This window comes from Mobula hypostoma, chromosome 10 (assembly GCF_963921235.1).
Source record: "Mobula hypostoma chromosome 10, sMobHyp1.1, whole genome shotgun sequence".
Classification (NCBI taxonomy): Eukaryota; Metazoa; Chordata; class Chondrichthyes; order Myliobatiformes; family Myliobatidae; genus Mobula; species Mobula hypostoma.
Genome location: NC_086106.1, coordinates 96324479 through 96341629, shown reverse-complemented (window position 1 = coordinate 96341629; position 17151 = coordinate 96324479). Strand labels below are relative to the sequence as shown.

General features: G+C 39.4%; 1 protein-coding gene across 1 annotated transcript in view; it reads right to left on the bottom strand.

Annotated features, from left to right (window-relative positions):
- las1l (LAS1 like ribosome biogenesis factor) overlaps positions 1–17151 on the bottom strand; it is a 55126-nt gene that overhangs the window by 9917 nt on the left and 28058 nt on the right. The window contains exons 7-10 of the mRNA XM_063060912.1: positions 13525–13634; positions 7694–7779; positions 6820–7032; positions 3196–3343 (exon numbers count right to left, since the gene is read on the bottom strand). Coding sequence (XP_062916982.1) covers positions 3196–3343; positions 6820–7032; positions 7694–7779; positions 13525–13634 — 557 coding nt within the window. The remainder of the gene's footprint in view (positions 1–3195; positions 3344–6819; positions 7033–7693; positions 7780–13524; positions 13635–17151) is intronic.

The window sequence follows — 17151 nt, the reverse complement described above, 5'->3', positions numbered from 1 at the left end:
CGTGATATATTAAAAATTGCTTTAGTGACTTTGCCCATAGTGCAACAAAAACATCAAAGGGATCACACAGGCACATAATCCAACAAATTTGTGCTGAGTCACAGAAGGGGAGGGTGGAAATGGGCAAGCTCTGTTTGTGAGCACAAAATTAGTTGTGGTTATTGGTGCTCATTACCTCAGTCCTTGGGGACTGGTACAGGTATTCATTAGATCAGCGACTTTAACTTAAACATGGGGGACAATTTGGCCCATTGAGACTATGTTAGCTCTCCAAGCAATCTCAATCTCTTGACACACAAAGCCAGTTGTCAGCAAACCTTGCATTCAGTGTACATAAGTTATTTTAATTATAAACATACAGGTGTCCCCCACTTTTCAAACGCTCGCTTCACGAAACCTCACTGTTACTAAAGACCTACATTAGTACCCTGTTTTCACTTTCAGAAGGTGTTTTCACTGTTATGAAAGAAAAGCAGCGCGCGATAAAAAATTCAGCGCGGGAGAAAAATCAGTGCATGATAAAAGGCAGCGCACACCCCGAGAAGCCACTCTCCACCGGATTCGGAATGGCATTGCTTTAACACGTGCCTGTGAGCAGCCGTTTGCAAGAAGAGTTCTATGGTGTCGGAAAAGCCTAAAAGAGTTCGTAAGGGTGTTACACTTAGCGTAAAACTAGACATAATTAAGCGTTTCGATCGTGGTGAACGAAGTAAGGACAAAGTGAGTTTGGCTTGTGGAAGCTGACGAACATGATGTTGAAGAGGTTTTGGCATCCCATGACCAACAACTGATAGATGAAGAGCTGATGCAATTGGAAGAGGAAAGGATAACAATCGAAACCGAATGCAGTAGCGAAAGTGAAGCAACTACGTGAGATTTTCACTGCAATGATAAAGTACGACTTTAATTTTGAAAGGTTACGTAGGTTTAGAGGATATTTGCAAGATGGTTTGAGGCCTTACAAAGAACTGTATGATAGAAAAATGCGCGAGGCTCAGCAGTCAAGCAAGCCTTCCACATCAGCCACAGCAGACGACGAACCTCGACCTTCAACATCGAGGCGGGCAGTCATAGGAGAAGATGAGCTGCCTGTTCTAATGGAAACAGACGACGAGATGACACTCCAGTGTCCCACCATCCCAACACCCAGGCCGTGGACAGATACTGTACCGATTTGCGGAGAATGCAGCAGTAGCCGGGAAGCACACAGCATATGGCACATCTTTAAGAAAAAAGCCAAAATAAACATGCTAATTAATTAGGTGCCGCCCCACACGTAAATGTCGGCCTAGATCAAAGGTGATGCAATCAGCAATCAGCACTAATCTGGGCCGACAATTACGTGCCGGGCAGCACCTAATTAATTAGCATGATTATTTCGGCTTTTTTCTTGAAGATGTGCTGGATGCCTCCCAGCTACCGCTGGAGCTCTGCATGCCTCGCGGCAATGTATCGGTCGTTGGCCTGGAGGGTGGGGGCCACTGCACCACCCCAGCCTGCGACGACTCAGTCTAACACACTATCAGTGTGCTCGGCGCTGTCTTCCCAATGCCAGTAAGTGATACTACACTGTACATACATTATTTCTACTTTATATCGATTGTGTATTTTTACGTGTTATTTGGTATGATTTGGCAGCTTCATAGCTTAAAGGTTACTGGAGAGCGCTTGCATGAGATTTTCTGCCGACGGCGCTTGAGTGAGATTTTCGCTATGGAGAACAATTCAGTAATGATTGTGGAAAAGTATTTCTACTTTATATAGGCTATGTATTTCTCATATCATTCCTGCTTTTACTATGTGTTACTGTTATTTTAGGTTTTATGTGTTATTTGGCATGATTTGGTAGGTTATTTTTGGGTCTGCGAACACTCACAAAATTTTCCCATATAAATAAATGGTAATTGCTTCTTCGCTTTACGACATTTCGGCTTACGAACCGTTTCATAGGAACGCTCTACCTTCAGATGGCGGGGGAACCCTGTACTATTTAATTAAAAAACTCCAAAACTTGTTTGATCTAATTTACTGCTTATCAAACCAGGATGGTATTCTTTAATAATTCATGCTTTTCTAAATGAAAATTTTATTACATAATGGCTTCAGAAACTTGCTTGCTGATGTTAGCTTGGGCAATAACCTACTCGTTTACTACATTTTTAACATCATGTTCCAGCTCCCTAGAGCAATTTCTATACTGAAACACAAGTGAAAGACTTAAATTATAGCCCCTGCCATTTTCTCCCTTGACTTCAGTCTCTGGCACTTCTTCCAAATTGATGATCCATTATTCTTTTCTTGACTACTCCTTTGTTAGAAATTATGTTTTCATATGCTGTCATTTCCTCTCTTACTTCCTTTCATTTCCACAACCCAATGTTCTGAGCAAAATTATGTCAATTCCAGCAATGTTTTTGTTGGGATCTCCAATAAGTATTTTGTTATTTTACCATTTAACATAGATCATAGAATATTACAGCACAGTACAGACCCTTCAGCCCACTAACCTTTCAGCGTACTCTAAGATCATTCTAACCCTTCCCCCCATACATACCCAACCATTTCTCTATCTTCCATGTGCCCATCTTAAGTTTCTTAAATGCCCATAACGTATCTATCTCTACCATTATCCCTGGCAGGGAATTCCACAACTACTTGGTGTAAAGAATTTACCTCTGGTATTCCCCTGTACTTTCCTCTAATCAACTTAAAATTGTGCCCTCTTGTATTAGCCATTTCCATCCTGGGAAAAAGTTCCTGGCTATCCAGTCTATCTATGCCTCTTATTTTGTATATCCCTATCAGGTCACTTCTCATCTTCCTTTACCCCAAAGCGAAAAGCCTCATCTCGCTTAATCTACATACACTCTAGCCCAGGCAGCATCCTGGTAAATTTCCTCTGCACTCTCTCAAGCTTATACATCCTTCCTATAATGAAGTGACCAGAACGGAACACAACATTCCAAATAATGAAGTAATAAATAATATTCTCCAAGTTTCTAAAATCTTTGATTTCCTTTTGAGGAGGTACATTCCTATTTTCTTCCTAATTCCTCCACTCATTCACTAATCTTTTTTCACATTGGTCATATTAAAAGGTAATTTTTAAAAAATATGCACGTTACTTATCCTAAGTATGCTGTATCATGAGCAAATTACACAGCAAATAAAGGAACAAAGAGTAATTGAACTCACTGTTGTAGGAGATGAGGTGTAGCTTGACATGGTGCTGCAAGGCAACTTTCTAGAAGATCTTGCCAGTCTAGAGGACATGGAAATAAAAACAATTGCCACATACTCTTCTTGATTTTCTGGCTTCGTGGAAGGCCCCTTACTCTTTTCCCTACACAGAAAAAGCATTGAAAAAGCAGAAACTGAAGTTACTTTCTATTACTGGTAATTTTCAGTTACCTAGATAAAGTTAGAACCAAAAATTCTATGAAGATTATAGCTCAGAATTGTTTGGACTTCTATTACATTAAAAGCAGTATCTCTACAAGTTATTGTAGTATAGGAATTTAATAATGACTTTGCAAATTGTTGTTAAGAAACTTGAAAGACTACATCACATATTGTATTTGTCAATTTACTCATTAACCACTTGGGTTGCTAAGCAATTGGTTACAGTTTGCCGACAAACCCATTTCCTCATGTAGTTACATTCCATCAAAACCACTCCTAACAATTTTGCAATTTTTTTAGCAAACTAATTTTTTAACAACTCATGGCACTTTTATTGATTGTACTTTATTTTACTTCTATTTCATTTCTAAGGATCTCTGTAATGATGTGGAGTCTTATCAAAGTTAAGTTCACAGCTGTTAGAGCGGTAGAAGATCTGGGAATTTAGAGAGTTAAATTCATAAAACTATAAGCTTACAAAATAAAAAAATCATAAAACTCAAATGTTGCCAATAATGAAAAAATGGAAAAATGAAAAATGTTGTTTTGATCCTTTTCAGCTTTACTTCAAATACAGTACATTTCTTCGTAGAAAAGAATACATTTCACATTCACTTCCATAGGGAACCCATATCAAAAAGATTGAGGAATTACATTTAGCCATCATAATTTTTAAAGATCAACAGTACAATCAGGTGCATGACAAAATTCAACTCTACTTACTCACAGTGCTTGCCACTCCTATATTCCATTACACTGGTGTCTCATGATAAGGGTTTGATTGACAAGTGAACTCAATGACTGAGTTATTGGAGCTGTTTATTAAAGAAGAACATTGCAGTTGAGCACAATGCTCTTTTATGTACTGCTCATGGGAGACATTGAATTAGCTACTTTTCCGCTGCTAGGCTAGCTATAGCAGTACATCTTCAGTATCTACAGTGGAATCCAATAGTTCGGCCCAGATGGAGAATTACTGGTGTGCACAGCTGAGTTACTATACTGACTTTACAACAGAAATTAGACAGTGAAGAAAAATCTAATACAGAACCCTGCATATTCTGTAATATAGTAAATAGAGAACACCAAAGGCAAAACTAAAATCACTGATACTATAAACCTTAAGAATAGAAAATGAGAAATATCGGAATGGGAATGCAAAGTGGAATTAAAATGGGTGGCCACTGAGAGATCCTGCTTCCATTCCCATTCCACTATGTCCAGCCATGGTCTCCTCCACTGTCAGGATTAGGCCACACTTAGGTTGGAGGCACAACACCTCATATTCCGTTTGGGTAGCCTCCAACCTGATGGCATGAACATTGACTTCTCAAACAGCCATTCCCCCCCTTCACTACTTCCCATCCCTATGTCCCTCTTCTCATGTTATCTTCTTGCCTGCCCATCACCTCCCTCTGGTGCTCCCGCCCCCTGCCCCCCACACCCCCCCATTTATTCTTTCTTCAATGGCTTTGTCTCTTTCACCAATCAACTTCCCAGCTCTTTGCTTCATCCCTCCCCCTCCAAGTTTCACCTATCACCTGCAGTTTCTCTCCCCTCCCCCCAGCTTGCAAATCAACTCCTCAGTTTTTTTTCCTCCAGTCCTGCTGCAGGGTTTCATCCTGAAACGTCGACTGTACTTTTTTCCATAGATGCTGCCTGGCCTGCTGAGCTTCCTTAGCATTTTGTGAGCGCTGCTCCGATTTCCAGCGCCTGCAGATTTTCTCTTGTTTACAAGTTAAGTTATCAAGAAGGAGAAGGGGGTGGCAGAGCAAACTGAATACCATCAAAGGAAAAAAAAACTGATGATCCAGATTATTGGGGACCGTGAGATTCAAGCAAAAGTTAGTCCTAATGTACAAGCACAGAATACTGGGTATGTTTACAAGTTTAGACAGCTATCTGTGGGGAGGAAAGTGGCATTTCAGATTAATGACCTTTCATAATAGAGCTTTTACTGCCTGGGGCATTGGCTCAGTTTTTTCTCTCTCAGCTGATGTCACCTGGTCCATTAAGTATTTCCCAGCATTTTCTGTTTCAGAACATGCTTCAAATGTTTATTAGTGTTTCAGAACTGACAATTTCCGATGCAAATTCACTGATTTCAGAATCAGATTTATCATCACTGACATATGACATGAAATCTGCCACTTTGCAACAGGAGTACAGTATAAATGAAAAATAAGTAAATAATGCAAAATAAAGGAATACTGGACCATTCAGAAATCTGACGGTACTGGAGGAAGAAGCCCTTCCTAAATTTGAGTGTGGATCATCAGACTCCTGTATCTGTGCCCTGACGGTAGTAACAACAGCCAGCCAAGTGCTGGGTGGCAAAAGTCCTTTATGATAGATGATGCGTCCTTGAGACACAGCCTCTTGAAGATGTCCTTGATAGTGGGGAGGGTTGCACCTATGATAGAGCTATGGGGTCTATAAACCTCTGCAGCATCTTATGATCCTTTGCATTGGAGGCGTCATACCAGCCTGTGATGCAACCAGTCCAATGCTCTCCATCTATAGAAATCTGCAGTCTTTGGTGACGTATCAGGTCTGCTCAAACTCCCAAAAGAGCAGAGCCACCAGCACACCTTCTTCATGACTGTATCAATGCACTGGGCTCAGAATAGATCCTGAGATGTGGAATTTGTAATATTAACTCTGCTTTTCTCCTTCCACAGATGATACATGGCCTGCTGGTGTTACTAGATTTAAGATCTCTAGCAACTATGATTTTCTCTATCTCACTCAGCATGAGTGTTTTTTGTATTTTTCTGTTCTCCCTTCAGATGGATTAGTTTTAATGAACAATCTTGAATGGCCAAGTGATCTACTTCTGCTCCTAATTTGTTTCCTCATCTGTTCACACTATTGCCAATCTTGGCCATCTTCTCTCTATAGAACATACAACAGTACAGCACATAAACAAATCCTTCAGCCACAATGTTTGTGCTAAACATATCTCTCCATTCCTTGCCTATGTGTGTCATAAACAGCTTCCACCAACCCCCACCCCCTCCAGCAGCCATTCCAGACACCCATCACTCTTGTCCTGCACATCTCATTTAAACTTGATGCTCTCACCTTAAATGCACATCCTCTCGTATTTGAGATTCCTGCCCTGAGAAAAGACTGTCCACTTATCTATGCCATTCAATCTTACAAACTTCTATTAGGTCTTTCCTCATCCTGTGTCACTACAGAGAACACAATCGAAGTTTGTCCAACCTCAGTTTTCACTTTTACACGGACATACATTTTCTCTTCCACCTCTTCACATTCTCGGCAATTTAAACATGCCTCATTTTATAGTCCTGATTCAAGGTGTTGAACCTGCAAATGTTAACTGTTTCTCTCCACAGATGCTGTCTGATCTACCATGTACTTCCAGTACTTTGCTTTCATAAAGTAAAATACCTGCTTTTGCATTGGCTGCAAGGATCTCTGTGATCCATCCTGTAACATATTGTATCCTTAGTCCTGAAGAATCACAGCAATGTTTCAACTCAGTAAACAGCTTTTCTAGCAGTGTTGGCGTGAAATATCGAGAATGTAGGCACTTTAATAGAGGTTGCCAGAAACGACTGAAGGTTGAAGGAATTCCAGGATTTGACAAGTCCATAAATTCTCCTTCAAAACAAAAGTTCAACATTTTAGAGTTAAAGTAAGGATAATTTTCTTCATAAAGGAAACGACATTTGGCTCATCCGGCCCATGGTGGTCCCTGGCAGAAGAAACCCATCAGAACATGACCCTCTTGTATTTCCTGCAAGTTATAATCTCTCACACATTCAACACTTTAATACACTTGCCACTATTTACACTGGGATAATTTATCGCTACAGTTAACATACCACCATATTTTTGCAAGAGAACTGGAGAACCCAGGGAAAACCCATAGAGTGACGGTGCCTAGTTGTATACAAATAGCACCCAAGCACATTCTTATAAACATCAAATTGTACAAATTTAGAAGATTTTCTTCAACATCATGCAATATGTTCTTCCTAAAGGCATGAACATCAATAACAGATTAAGAAAAACTATTGTAGAATATGTAGCAGTATTCACTTCATGAATGCAAATATAAACATTTTGCCTCTCAGAAAGTCTAACTATTTTACATTCAATGTAACCACAACAATGGCAAATTGAGTAAAAGACATGGAGAGGAGCCTGACTGGCACTACATTACTGTAACGTAAAAAGGACTAATTATTCTAAAAATGAACTCTACTTTCATCGGACGTACAACTGAGTGCAAACAGCTTTATTAATATTGTTTTGTTACCTGGACACTCAATATTTAAGGATTTCAGCTGCTCCTCTGTGGGAATAAGGAATCCATCATCCAAGAGGACATCCACTACCATTTCCCTGTAAATGTCGGAGAAAACCGTATTACAATTCTAGTGACCACTCAACCAAGATGTTCCTGTCTAGAAAGGCAGCATCCAGCTTTAAAACATAGACCAGTAGTGCTAATAAACTAATCTAACTTAAAGAATATAATACCACAAATTAGTAATTGATTTTACAATAGAAATTATGCAAACTTTCCACCATGACTTGCAACCTTTTCAAACAAGGCAGAATACTAGTCACTTCACTCCATGCACAATATTAATACTTCAATTTTATTCCAAGCAAATATTTTATTTTGTTTGTACACAGATGAAAAGACCAATATCATAATACCTGATTCAAACATAAACAACATTCCAAAACTAAGGTGAAATTATATACTATTTGCTTCCCGATAGTCAGCAAGAAATAAAAGAGCAGATTATGTAGGAAAATCACAGGAAAGTGTAAAAGGAATAGTATTGTAGTAGCAGATTTTGGCCTTCCCAGTATCAACTGTGGTGTGAAGGATTAGACGGGGAGGAAGTTTTAAAAAATGGATCCTGGGGAGCACTTTGTGTCACCACGTAGACAGTTTGTATAGGGATGGAGTTAAGAAATGAAGTTGGCAAAGTGAATGACCATAACTTCAAATTTCAAAGCAAATTTATTATCTACATATGTTACCATATGCTACCTCAAGATTCATTTTCTTGCAGGCATTTACAGGAAATATAAAGAAATATCATAAAATTTACATAAAAGTATACATAAACAAAGACTGAGAAACAACTGATATGCAAACTGCAAATAAAAAAACACAGACATTGTAAAGAGTCCTTGAGAGAGAGTCTGTAGTGCACAGAATCATTTTGAAGTTGTAGTGAGTGAAGTTATCCACAATGGTTCACCAGTCTGATGGTTGTAGAGTAAAATCTCTTCCTAAACCTGGCAGTGTGAACCTAAGGCTTCTGTACATCCTGCCTCATGGTAGTAGTGAGAAGAGAGCATGACCTTAATGGTGGAAACATCTTGGTAAATATCAAAGTAGTTTTGTAATGGGCTAAGGAAATTCCAAAAATTAAGTGCCTGAATTGGATGAAGGCCAAATTCAGTATGATTACACAGGATACTTTCAGGTTAATCTCTTTTAGGTGGGAACTTCTTAAAAGTCAGGACCAATGTATTCCAGAAAGGGTGAAGGCAAGGAAGTGAAATACAGGGAACCCTGGGTGTCAACAGAAAGAGAGTTTGATTTACAAACAAGGAAACATATAGCCCGTTAGGGTACTGAACACAGGGTAGGGCCTTTTGGGAGTACAGACATTGTGGATGGGGAATTTAAAAAAAAGGAAATTAGGAGAGCAAAGAGGGGCCACTATACATCAATCAGATGACATGAAGGAAAATGACATTATATTTATGTCAGGGGTAAGTGGAGATGTGAGGCTAAGTTTTTTTTTTACGCAGAGAGTGGTGAGTGCGTGGAATGGGCTGCCGGCAGAAACGAAAGGGTCTTTTAAGAGACTCCTGGATGGATACATGGAGCTCAGCAAAATAGAGGGCTATGGGTAAGCCTAGGTAGTTCTAAGGTAAGAACTAAGGATATGTTCCACGGGGGTGGGGTGTGTGTGTGTGTGTGTGTGTGTGTGTGTGTGTGTGTGTAAAAACAAAGGAAAATTATCCAGAGTTGAGAAACACAGTGAGACTTATTAAGCATCAAAGAGACAAGCTGTGCTCAAAATAGCAGGTGAGGTCTGAAATGAGTAATTTTCACCAAGGAGAAAGATACTGCAAATAGAAGTATTAGTTGAGATGATAAATTCTCAGAAATGTTACGATTAAAAAATATTAGATGTCTTAGCAGGTATAAAGGTGGATGAATTCACATGGTCTAATAAGATGTATTAATTAACCACAACAAAATAATTATTAATTTTGCCACTCAGATGGGATATTTTTGTCTTTGATGTTGCTTGATTCAATTTGCTAATCACCAACTTTGAAATATTTGTGAATTCAATATCATTCAATGCAATTTATTCTGTGCATGCTGCTTAACATATCACTGAGTGAAAACAGTTCTAATAAATTCCAGTATGAAGATGCTGACCTTTCAGATAGTTAAGTAACTTTTGGTCAACTATATCCTGACCACCTATCATAAGACAAGTGACAAAGTTTACGCTTGTTCTGTTCATCTACCCCTAATAATTTTCCAAAATTTCTGATTTTCAATACCTATAACAAAACTAACACTTATGTCACATAATCAAAACAAACATGGAAACTTCTAAATTAAAGTGGAAGTTCTCATCGTTGAAGTTTCACCATACATGAAAGGAGTCTACTGACAGGAAGAACTGGATTAAAGACTATCTGATTAAAAGCAATGTTAAAAAATGCAATACAATGTTTTTAATTATTAGATCCATTGATCTAACTCAAAACATATCGACCATTTTTCCTTTTTTTTAAATCTTTACCTTCACTACGTCCTAAAAAACTGACAAAAATTCTTATAACCAAGTACACAAATGCAAAAGTTCAAGCAATTAGAATTACTTCAAAATATGTTAAATACTTCTGAAAGTCATAAGGTGGATGAATGCAAAACTAATTCTCCACAGCAACTGACCTAGAGCAAGATCATGTGTTTTTGGATAATGTTAACTGAAATTGTAATGTGGATCAATTTTCACTTTTTTAAAAAAAAATTGTGCCTTGTGAGCTCTTAACATATATCTAAACAGGTTAAACAAATAAAGATTCTAAATCTTCTTTCTGTAAGCTTCAATATTTTGTTAATATTCATGGCATTTGTAAATATAAAGTAGAAAACTTGAATTTATGACCAAAGATGTATTCAGACCAAATTATTCTTAATCACTAATATTGCAATTACTTCCTTTACCTGGCAAGTCCCTATCTTAAATGTAATGCACCAGGTGACTAATAAAATGGGATTCCCCCAATAAGAAACAAATTCAATCTAAACTTTCCTTAAGTTCCATAGGTCATAAAGAAAATCCATGTTGCAATAAACAAAAACCATTACATTATACATATTAACCTCTGGCAATTTGAAATTTTTACAAGTTCAAAGGCTTCAAAACAAAACGGAAAAGGAAGTAGTACCATCACACATGCATCAAAGTCAGTGGTTAGCTCTTCTTTCCATTTTATCACATTAAGATACAAAATGAAACAATAAGGGGGAATGCCGTGACTAAGCAAATGTTAAAACAGACATTTCAACTCTACAAAACCAGTAGATTTTTTTCCCTCCAACTACAGTCAAGCACGGTGACAGCATTTGATCAGTAATGCTTTGTTAAGAGCTGGTGGTAAAGAGCACAATATCTGAAATGAACTAAAAGCGTAACATAAGCATTCAGTATTCATATTAGTCCTAATCACAACCAAAAATAGCAATACAGAAACAGACCCTTTGGCCCAACAATTCCATAGCAACCACAGCATCCTCCATGCTAGTCCCAGTTGCCCAAGTTCAGCCCTAACCTTTTCTCCTTTAAGTAACTATCCAAATATCTCTCAAATGTTGCAATTGTACATACCTTGACCACTTCCTCTGGTAGGTCATTCCAGCTACTCATCACCCTCTATGTAAAGAACTTACCTCTCAAGTATCTTTAAAATATTGCCCCTCTTATCTTGTATCTATGCTCTCTAGTCTCAGACTCGTCAACCCTGGGGGAAAAAACTACACCATCCACCTTGTCCATATCCTTCATGACTTTATGAACTTTTATGAATTTACCTCTCATTCTCTGCTCTAAGGAATAATGATCCAGCATGGCTACCTCACCCTATAACCCACGCCATCTAATAATTTCTTCTGCACCCTCTCCAGCATGACAGTATCTTTCCCATAACAGGGTGACCAAAATTGATACATAATGTTCCATAAGTGCAGCCTCACCAGCAACTTATATAACTGCAACATAACAACCCAACTCCTAAACTGGATGCCCTGTATGACGAAAGCCAACATGCTTTTATTTTCACTACTGTCTACTTGCATGGTCCTTTTCAGTGAACTGTGGACTTGAATGACAAGGTCCCTCTCATCACTGACCTCCATTCTCTATATAGGTCCTCCTATCGTTTAATTATCCAAAGTGCATCACAACACACTTATCCAAGTTGAAATCTATTTGCATTGCTTAGCCCATCTTCTTAACTGTTCAAAATCTCTTTACAATTCATTGCAACCCACTTCGCTATCAACTATTATCATCGGCATACTTATTAATCATGCGGAGCACATTTACTCTTTACTTATGCAAGTGATTGTGATATAACAGAGGTTCCAACACTGGCCCCTGGGTCACCCACCAGTCACAAGGCTCCAGTAAAAGAATCAACCTTCAACCATCATCAAGCCAATTCTAAATCTTTCTCGCTAGCTCCCCCTGAATCCCAAATGATCTAGTCTTCTAGATCAGCCTGCCGTGCGGAAACTTGTCAAAGGTTGTACACAGACAACATTCACCCTCCAACCTTCACCTATTCCCTTGGTTACCTTTTCAAAGAAAGATTCAACAGACATGACCCTCCAATGCACAAAACCATGCTGTCTAATCCTGATCAGACCTTGACTATCCAAATGATGGCCAATCTCGTCCCTCACAATTCAGTCTGGTAACTTCACTACAACTGAAGTCAGGCTCACCTGCCTGTAATTCCCTAGTCTGTCCTTACTACATTCCTTGAACAGAAAAACATCAGTCATCTGGAACTTCATCAGTGCCAATCAATATCCCCATTTCTCATCTTCTGCACAACTCAGAACTAATTAATTTATTTAGTGTTACAGTGTGGAACAGGCTCTTCTGGCACAACGAACTGCAGCAATCAGCAATCCACCAATTTAACACCAGCTTAACCACCGGACAATTTACAATGACCTATTAACTTACTAACGTCTTTGGTCTGCGGGAGGAAATCTACACGGTCACAGGGAGAATGCACAGACAGCGCTGGAATTGAACTCCAAACTCCAATGTCCCTAATTGTAACAGCATCATGCTACCATGGCACACCAATAGTTAATTGGCTTTCTCCTTTTTCCAGGTCTGATTAAGTGTTCTTGAGCTGATATATTAACAATTTTTTTTTACATTCTGTAGCTGAACTGCCCAGTGATTTTCAGATATTGTTCCACTTGAGTTAACTTCCTGTCCATCACTGGACTTAGACTTAATTTTAATTAAGTCTTAAAGTTCCCCAACTGGCAGAAAGATGCAATTTTTTTCACCTGCATTTTCCATGGGTTGTTTAGTGAAAGTGGCATATAGTATGTCAGTGCATTCCAGTGATTAATAAAGGATGAAGTCCCTTGTTTGTCCCACTGAACCCAAATCCCATGTCTGAATCTGAATCCACACCTGACACACTTTTCTGTTAATGGCACTCCCTCTAGTGGTCAATCTGTGTCAATGTAATTTTCATCGGGCTGTAAAACAACTGCTCTTACTTTCTCAAAGAGCAACCAGGTTTTACTAAAGTACATGCAATTAAAAATATTTCTGGTACATCCTTGTAAGACAATACACATGCCTCCTCACAATATCCTTATTTTCAACACAGAATCAAATATTGCTGTGATGATTGTACGTTCTAGTATCAATTATTTGGCGACAATAAAGTATAAAGTAAGTATAAAGTATAAGAAGATGGACTTCAGTTTAAATGTAGAGTGACTACAATATGTTTTTTTAATTAACCTTACCACAGTCCTGTTTTTAAAAGTACCTGTTTTCACAAGCATGCTTTTTAACTTGCGATAAAATCCATTCAACTTCAGATGGCAGGGTATTCCAAAGCGTCTTTGATTTGGAAACTAATTTCTGTTCTGTTAAAACCTATGGAATAGAATCACACAATTCAACAGTAAGATTCAAGTTCTCTAACTACCTGTAAACTGTTATTTTGGCTTGGGAAAAGTAATAATTTTCTCTGCTCTGGCAATGAAAATTATCTCATTCACAAACAAGCAATAATTGGTCATCAGATGGCACACAAAATGAGGGTAATACACATCTGCTTTGAAAGTTGAAATGTAGATATTGAAACACCATAATAGGCAGCAGCCTTTCTTCCAACTAAAATAAAACTTACAGAATCTGACACATTTGGAAGAGCCAGACTTGTAAATTTTTGGTCTATTGGATGCTACTCACCAATATCAAACAAGTTTCATTTCATATTTTGCACAGTAGAATAATTATCCTGTGAATTTAAACAGAGTGTGAAACATACAAGCACTCTGACCTCAACCCTGGCTCAAGCCACAAACGAAACCCACATTCTGAACCCCAATGCTTACCACACACCACCATTGCAATGTGTACCACTGGCTCATTCTTGACTTCCTAGCGAGCTAGATGCCAGATGCCAGACTATGACCTTCTCTAGAAGATCAAATGTTGTATACCAAGCAGTAGGCCACACTTACAAAATAACATTGCAACACTTTACGCAGAATATTTCAGTTTAAGATGGTGCTGGTGATGCATAACAACCACTTGCTGGCAGCAAACAAAACAAAACTACTAACTACTTTATTAATCGCATCTTTTCTAGTAAACAATCACTGCAATCAATAGCCTGTAACTTCCCTTTCAGAGTTGAGCTTTTGAAACGTCTGTACGACTTAGTATTTTTGGAGGTGCGAACTGAAGTCTGGAATGTGCAGGGCAGATGTGGCATGGTGTGTGCAGGCTGAATCGAGGCAACAGGGCCCAGGCCTGAGAGTGGGAATGAGCCAATGTTTGCACATTGCTGGAGCAGACTTGGAGGCGATTCAGTGCAGCAGAACCGAGCTAAGGTGGAGTCAAGGCAGCAGGGCCCAGGCCCAAGAGAGATGAAAGACCCAAGGTTTGATCGATTTAAGCACCTGGCTGAACTGAAAAGGTTGGGTACTGGCCGAATCAAGGTGGCAGGACCCACACCCAAGAACGTACTGAAGCTGCAGGGCCCGGGTCCAAGAGCAAGGAATGACCCAAGATTTGGTTGAGTTAAGTGATGGGCCAAATCAAAGTAGCGTGGCCCAGGCTTGAAAGTGTATTTAACCAGCTGTGAGAGTGAGGAACTACCAGAGGTTTGGACGATTTAAATAGTGGATCAGATTGAAAAGGTCAATATATCAGGCCAGGCTGCTCAGCTTGCTGCTCCGCACAGTTTACTCGTCTCTGCAACTGATGGGCTCTTGAATCGGTTGCAATGATGAAAGCCCTCGTGGCTGTGGACTCACTTTCGTGAACATCAGTTTCAAGTATTATTTGCTTACTTTTATTGCTTGCACAATTTACTTTTTTTCTACATAATAGGTGCTTGACTTTTTTTTAAAAAAGTGTTCTATTAGTTTTATTTGTATTGGGGCTGGCTGTTAAGGAGATGAATTTCAAGGTTCTATATAGTATATATACTTTGATAATAAATATACTTTGAACTTTAAAAGGAAACAAGTCATTGATTATGGATTTTTAAAAGTATAATTTCTGAACCCAAGCACAGAAAATAAACTCTGGCATATTTAGTGGGACTTGCAGCAGGGTTTATTATTCAGCTGCGATGCCGTTATTTGAATGAACTCAACATTCACCGCCCAGAATTGAGCAGCTGAAATATTAAATCATTTGCTTGTGCTCTCCTTTATTAGAAGAGAGGAAATGGAACGCCAAAGGATTACAATAATTCTCAAGCTGCAAGAATGGTATCTCAATGCATAATGCATTAATGCTATTTAGATATATTTTAATAATTATCTACAGCCAACAACTTCTTCCGATGCAGGTTTCAACTGAAAAAAAAAATTCTGCTTTTTGAATAACTACTTAAACTGGCAATGGATGTGCCAGTGGGGTTGGTGTTAGTAACCTTATCATGTGTTGATTATATGACTGATTTAGTGTGATCAGTAAGTTTTATGGAATGACACGTGGTAAGGCGGTGCAGATGAAAATGGGGAAGGTTACTGTAGATTATTGGTGTGGAGGAGTGGTGTGGATCTTGATCAGTCAGGGAAGGAGTGGCAAATGGATTTCAAAATGGGCAGGTGTGTGGTGATGCATTTTGGAAAGTCAAACCAGTGTAGGACATGTACTGTGAATGGTAGGACGCTAGGGAGTGTAATGGAACAGAGGGACCTAGAAATTGCACAGTTTGTTGAAAACAATATCACAGGTAGACAGGATGATTATAGAGAAAAGACATTTAGCATGCTGAGGTTCATCATAAAACCATAAGACCATGAGGACACTGGAGCAGAATTAGGCCATTCAGCCCATCGAGTCTGCTCCACTATTCCATTATGGCTGGCTGATCCCAGATCCCACTCAACTGCATACACCTGCCTTCTCACCATATCCTTTGATGCCCTGACCGATCAGGACACAATTAACTTCTGCCTTAAGTATACGAACGGACTTGGCCTCCACCGCAGTCTGAGGCAGAGCATTCCAGATTTACTACTCTCTGGCTAGATAAAATTCCTCCTTACCTCTGTTCTAAAGGGTCACCCCTCAATTTTGAGGCTGTGCCCTCTAGTTCTAGATACCCCCACCTTTGGAAACATCCTCTCTTCATCCACCCTATCTAGTCCTTTCAACATTTGATAGGTTTCAGTGAGATTCCCCCCACCCCCGCAACATTTTTCTAAATTCCAATGAGTACAGGCCCAAAGCTGCCAAATGCTCCTCATATGTTAATCTCTTCACTTCTGGAATCATCCTCATGAACCTCCTCTGAACTCTCTCCAATGACAGTCTATGTTCCAAGCCTACACTGGTGACCATACTGCCCCTTCCTACGCTACACTGATGACTGCACTGGTGCTGCTTCCTGCACCCGTACTGAAATCGGAGATTTCATCCACTTTGCCTCCAATTTCCACCATGCCCTCAAATTCACCTGGTCCGTTTCCAACACTTCCCTTCCCTTTCTCCATCTCACTGTCTCTATCTCTGGAGACAACTTATCCACCAAAGTCTATCATAAACCAACGGACTCTCACAGCTACCTGGACTATACCTCATCCCACCCTGCTGCTTGTAAAAACACCATCTCCCTCTTTCAATTCCTCCATCTCATCTGCTCTCAGGATGAGGCTTTTTATTCTGGAACGTTGGAGATACCCTCCTTTTTCAAAGAAAAGAGCTTCCCTTCTTCCATCATCAACGCTGCCCTCAACCACAACCACATCTCTTCCATTTCACGCACATATGCTCTTACCCCATCCTCCCACCGCACTACCAGGGATATTGTCCTCACCTACCACCCCACCAGCCTCCACGGCCAGGACATAATTCTCTAAAACTTCTGCCACCCCCAACTGGATCCCCACCACCAAACACGCCTTTCACTCCCCCCCCCCCCACA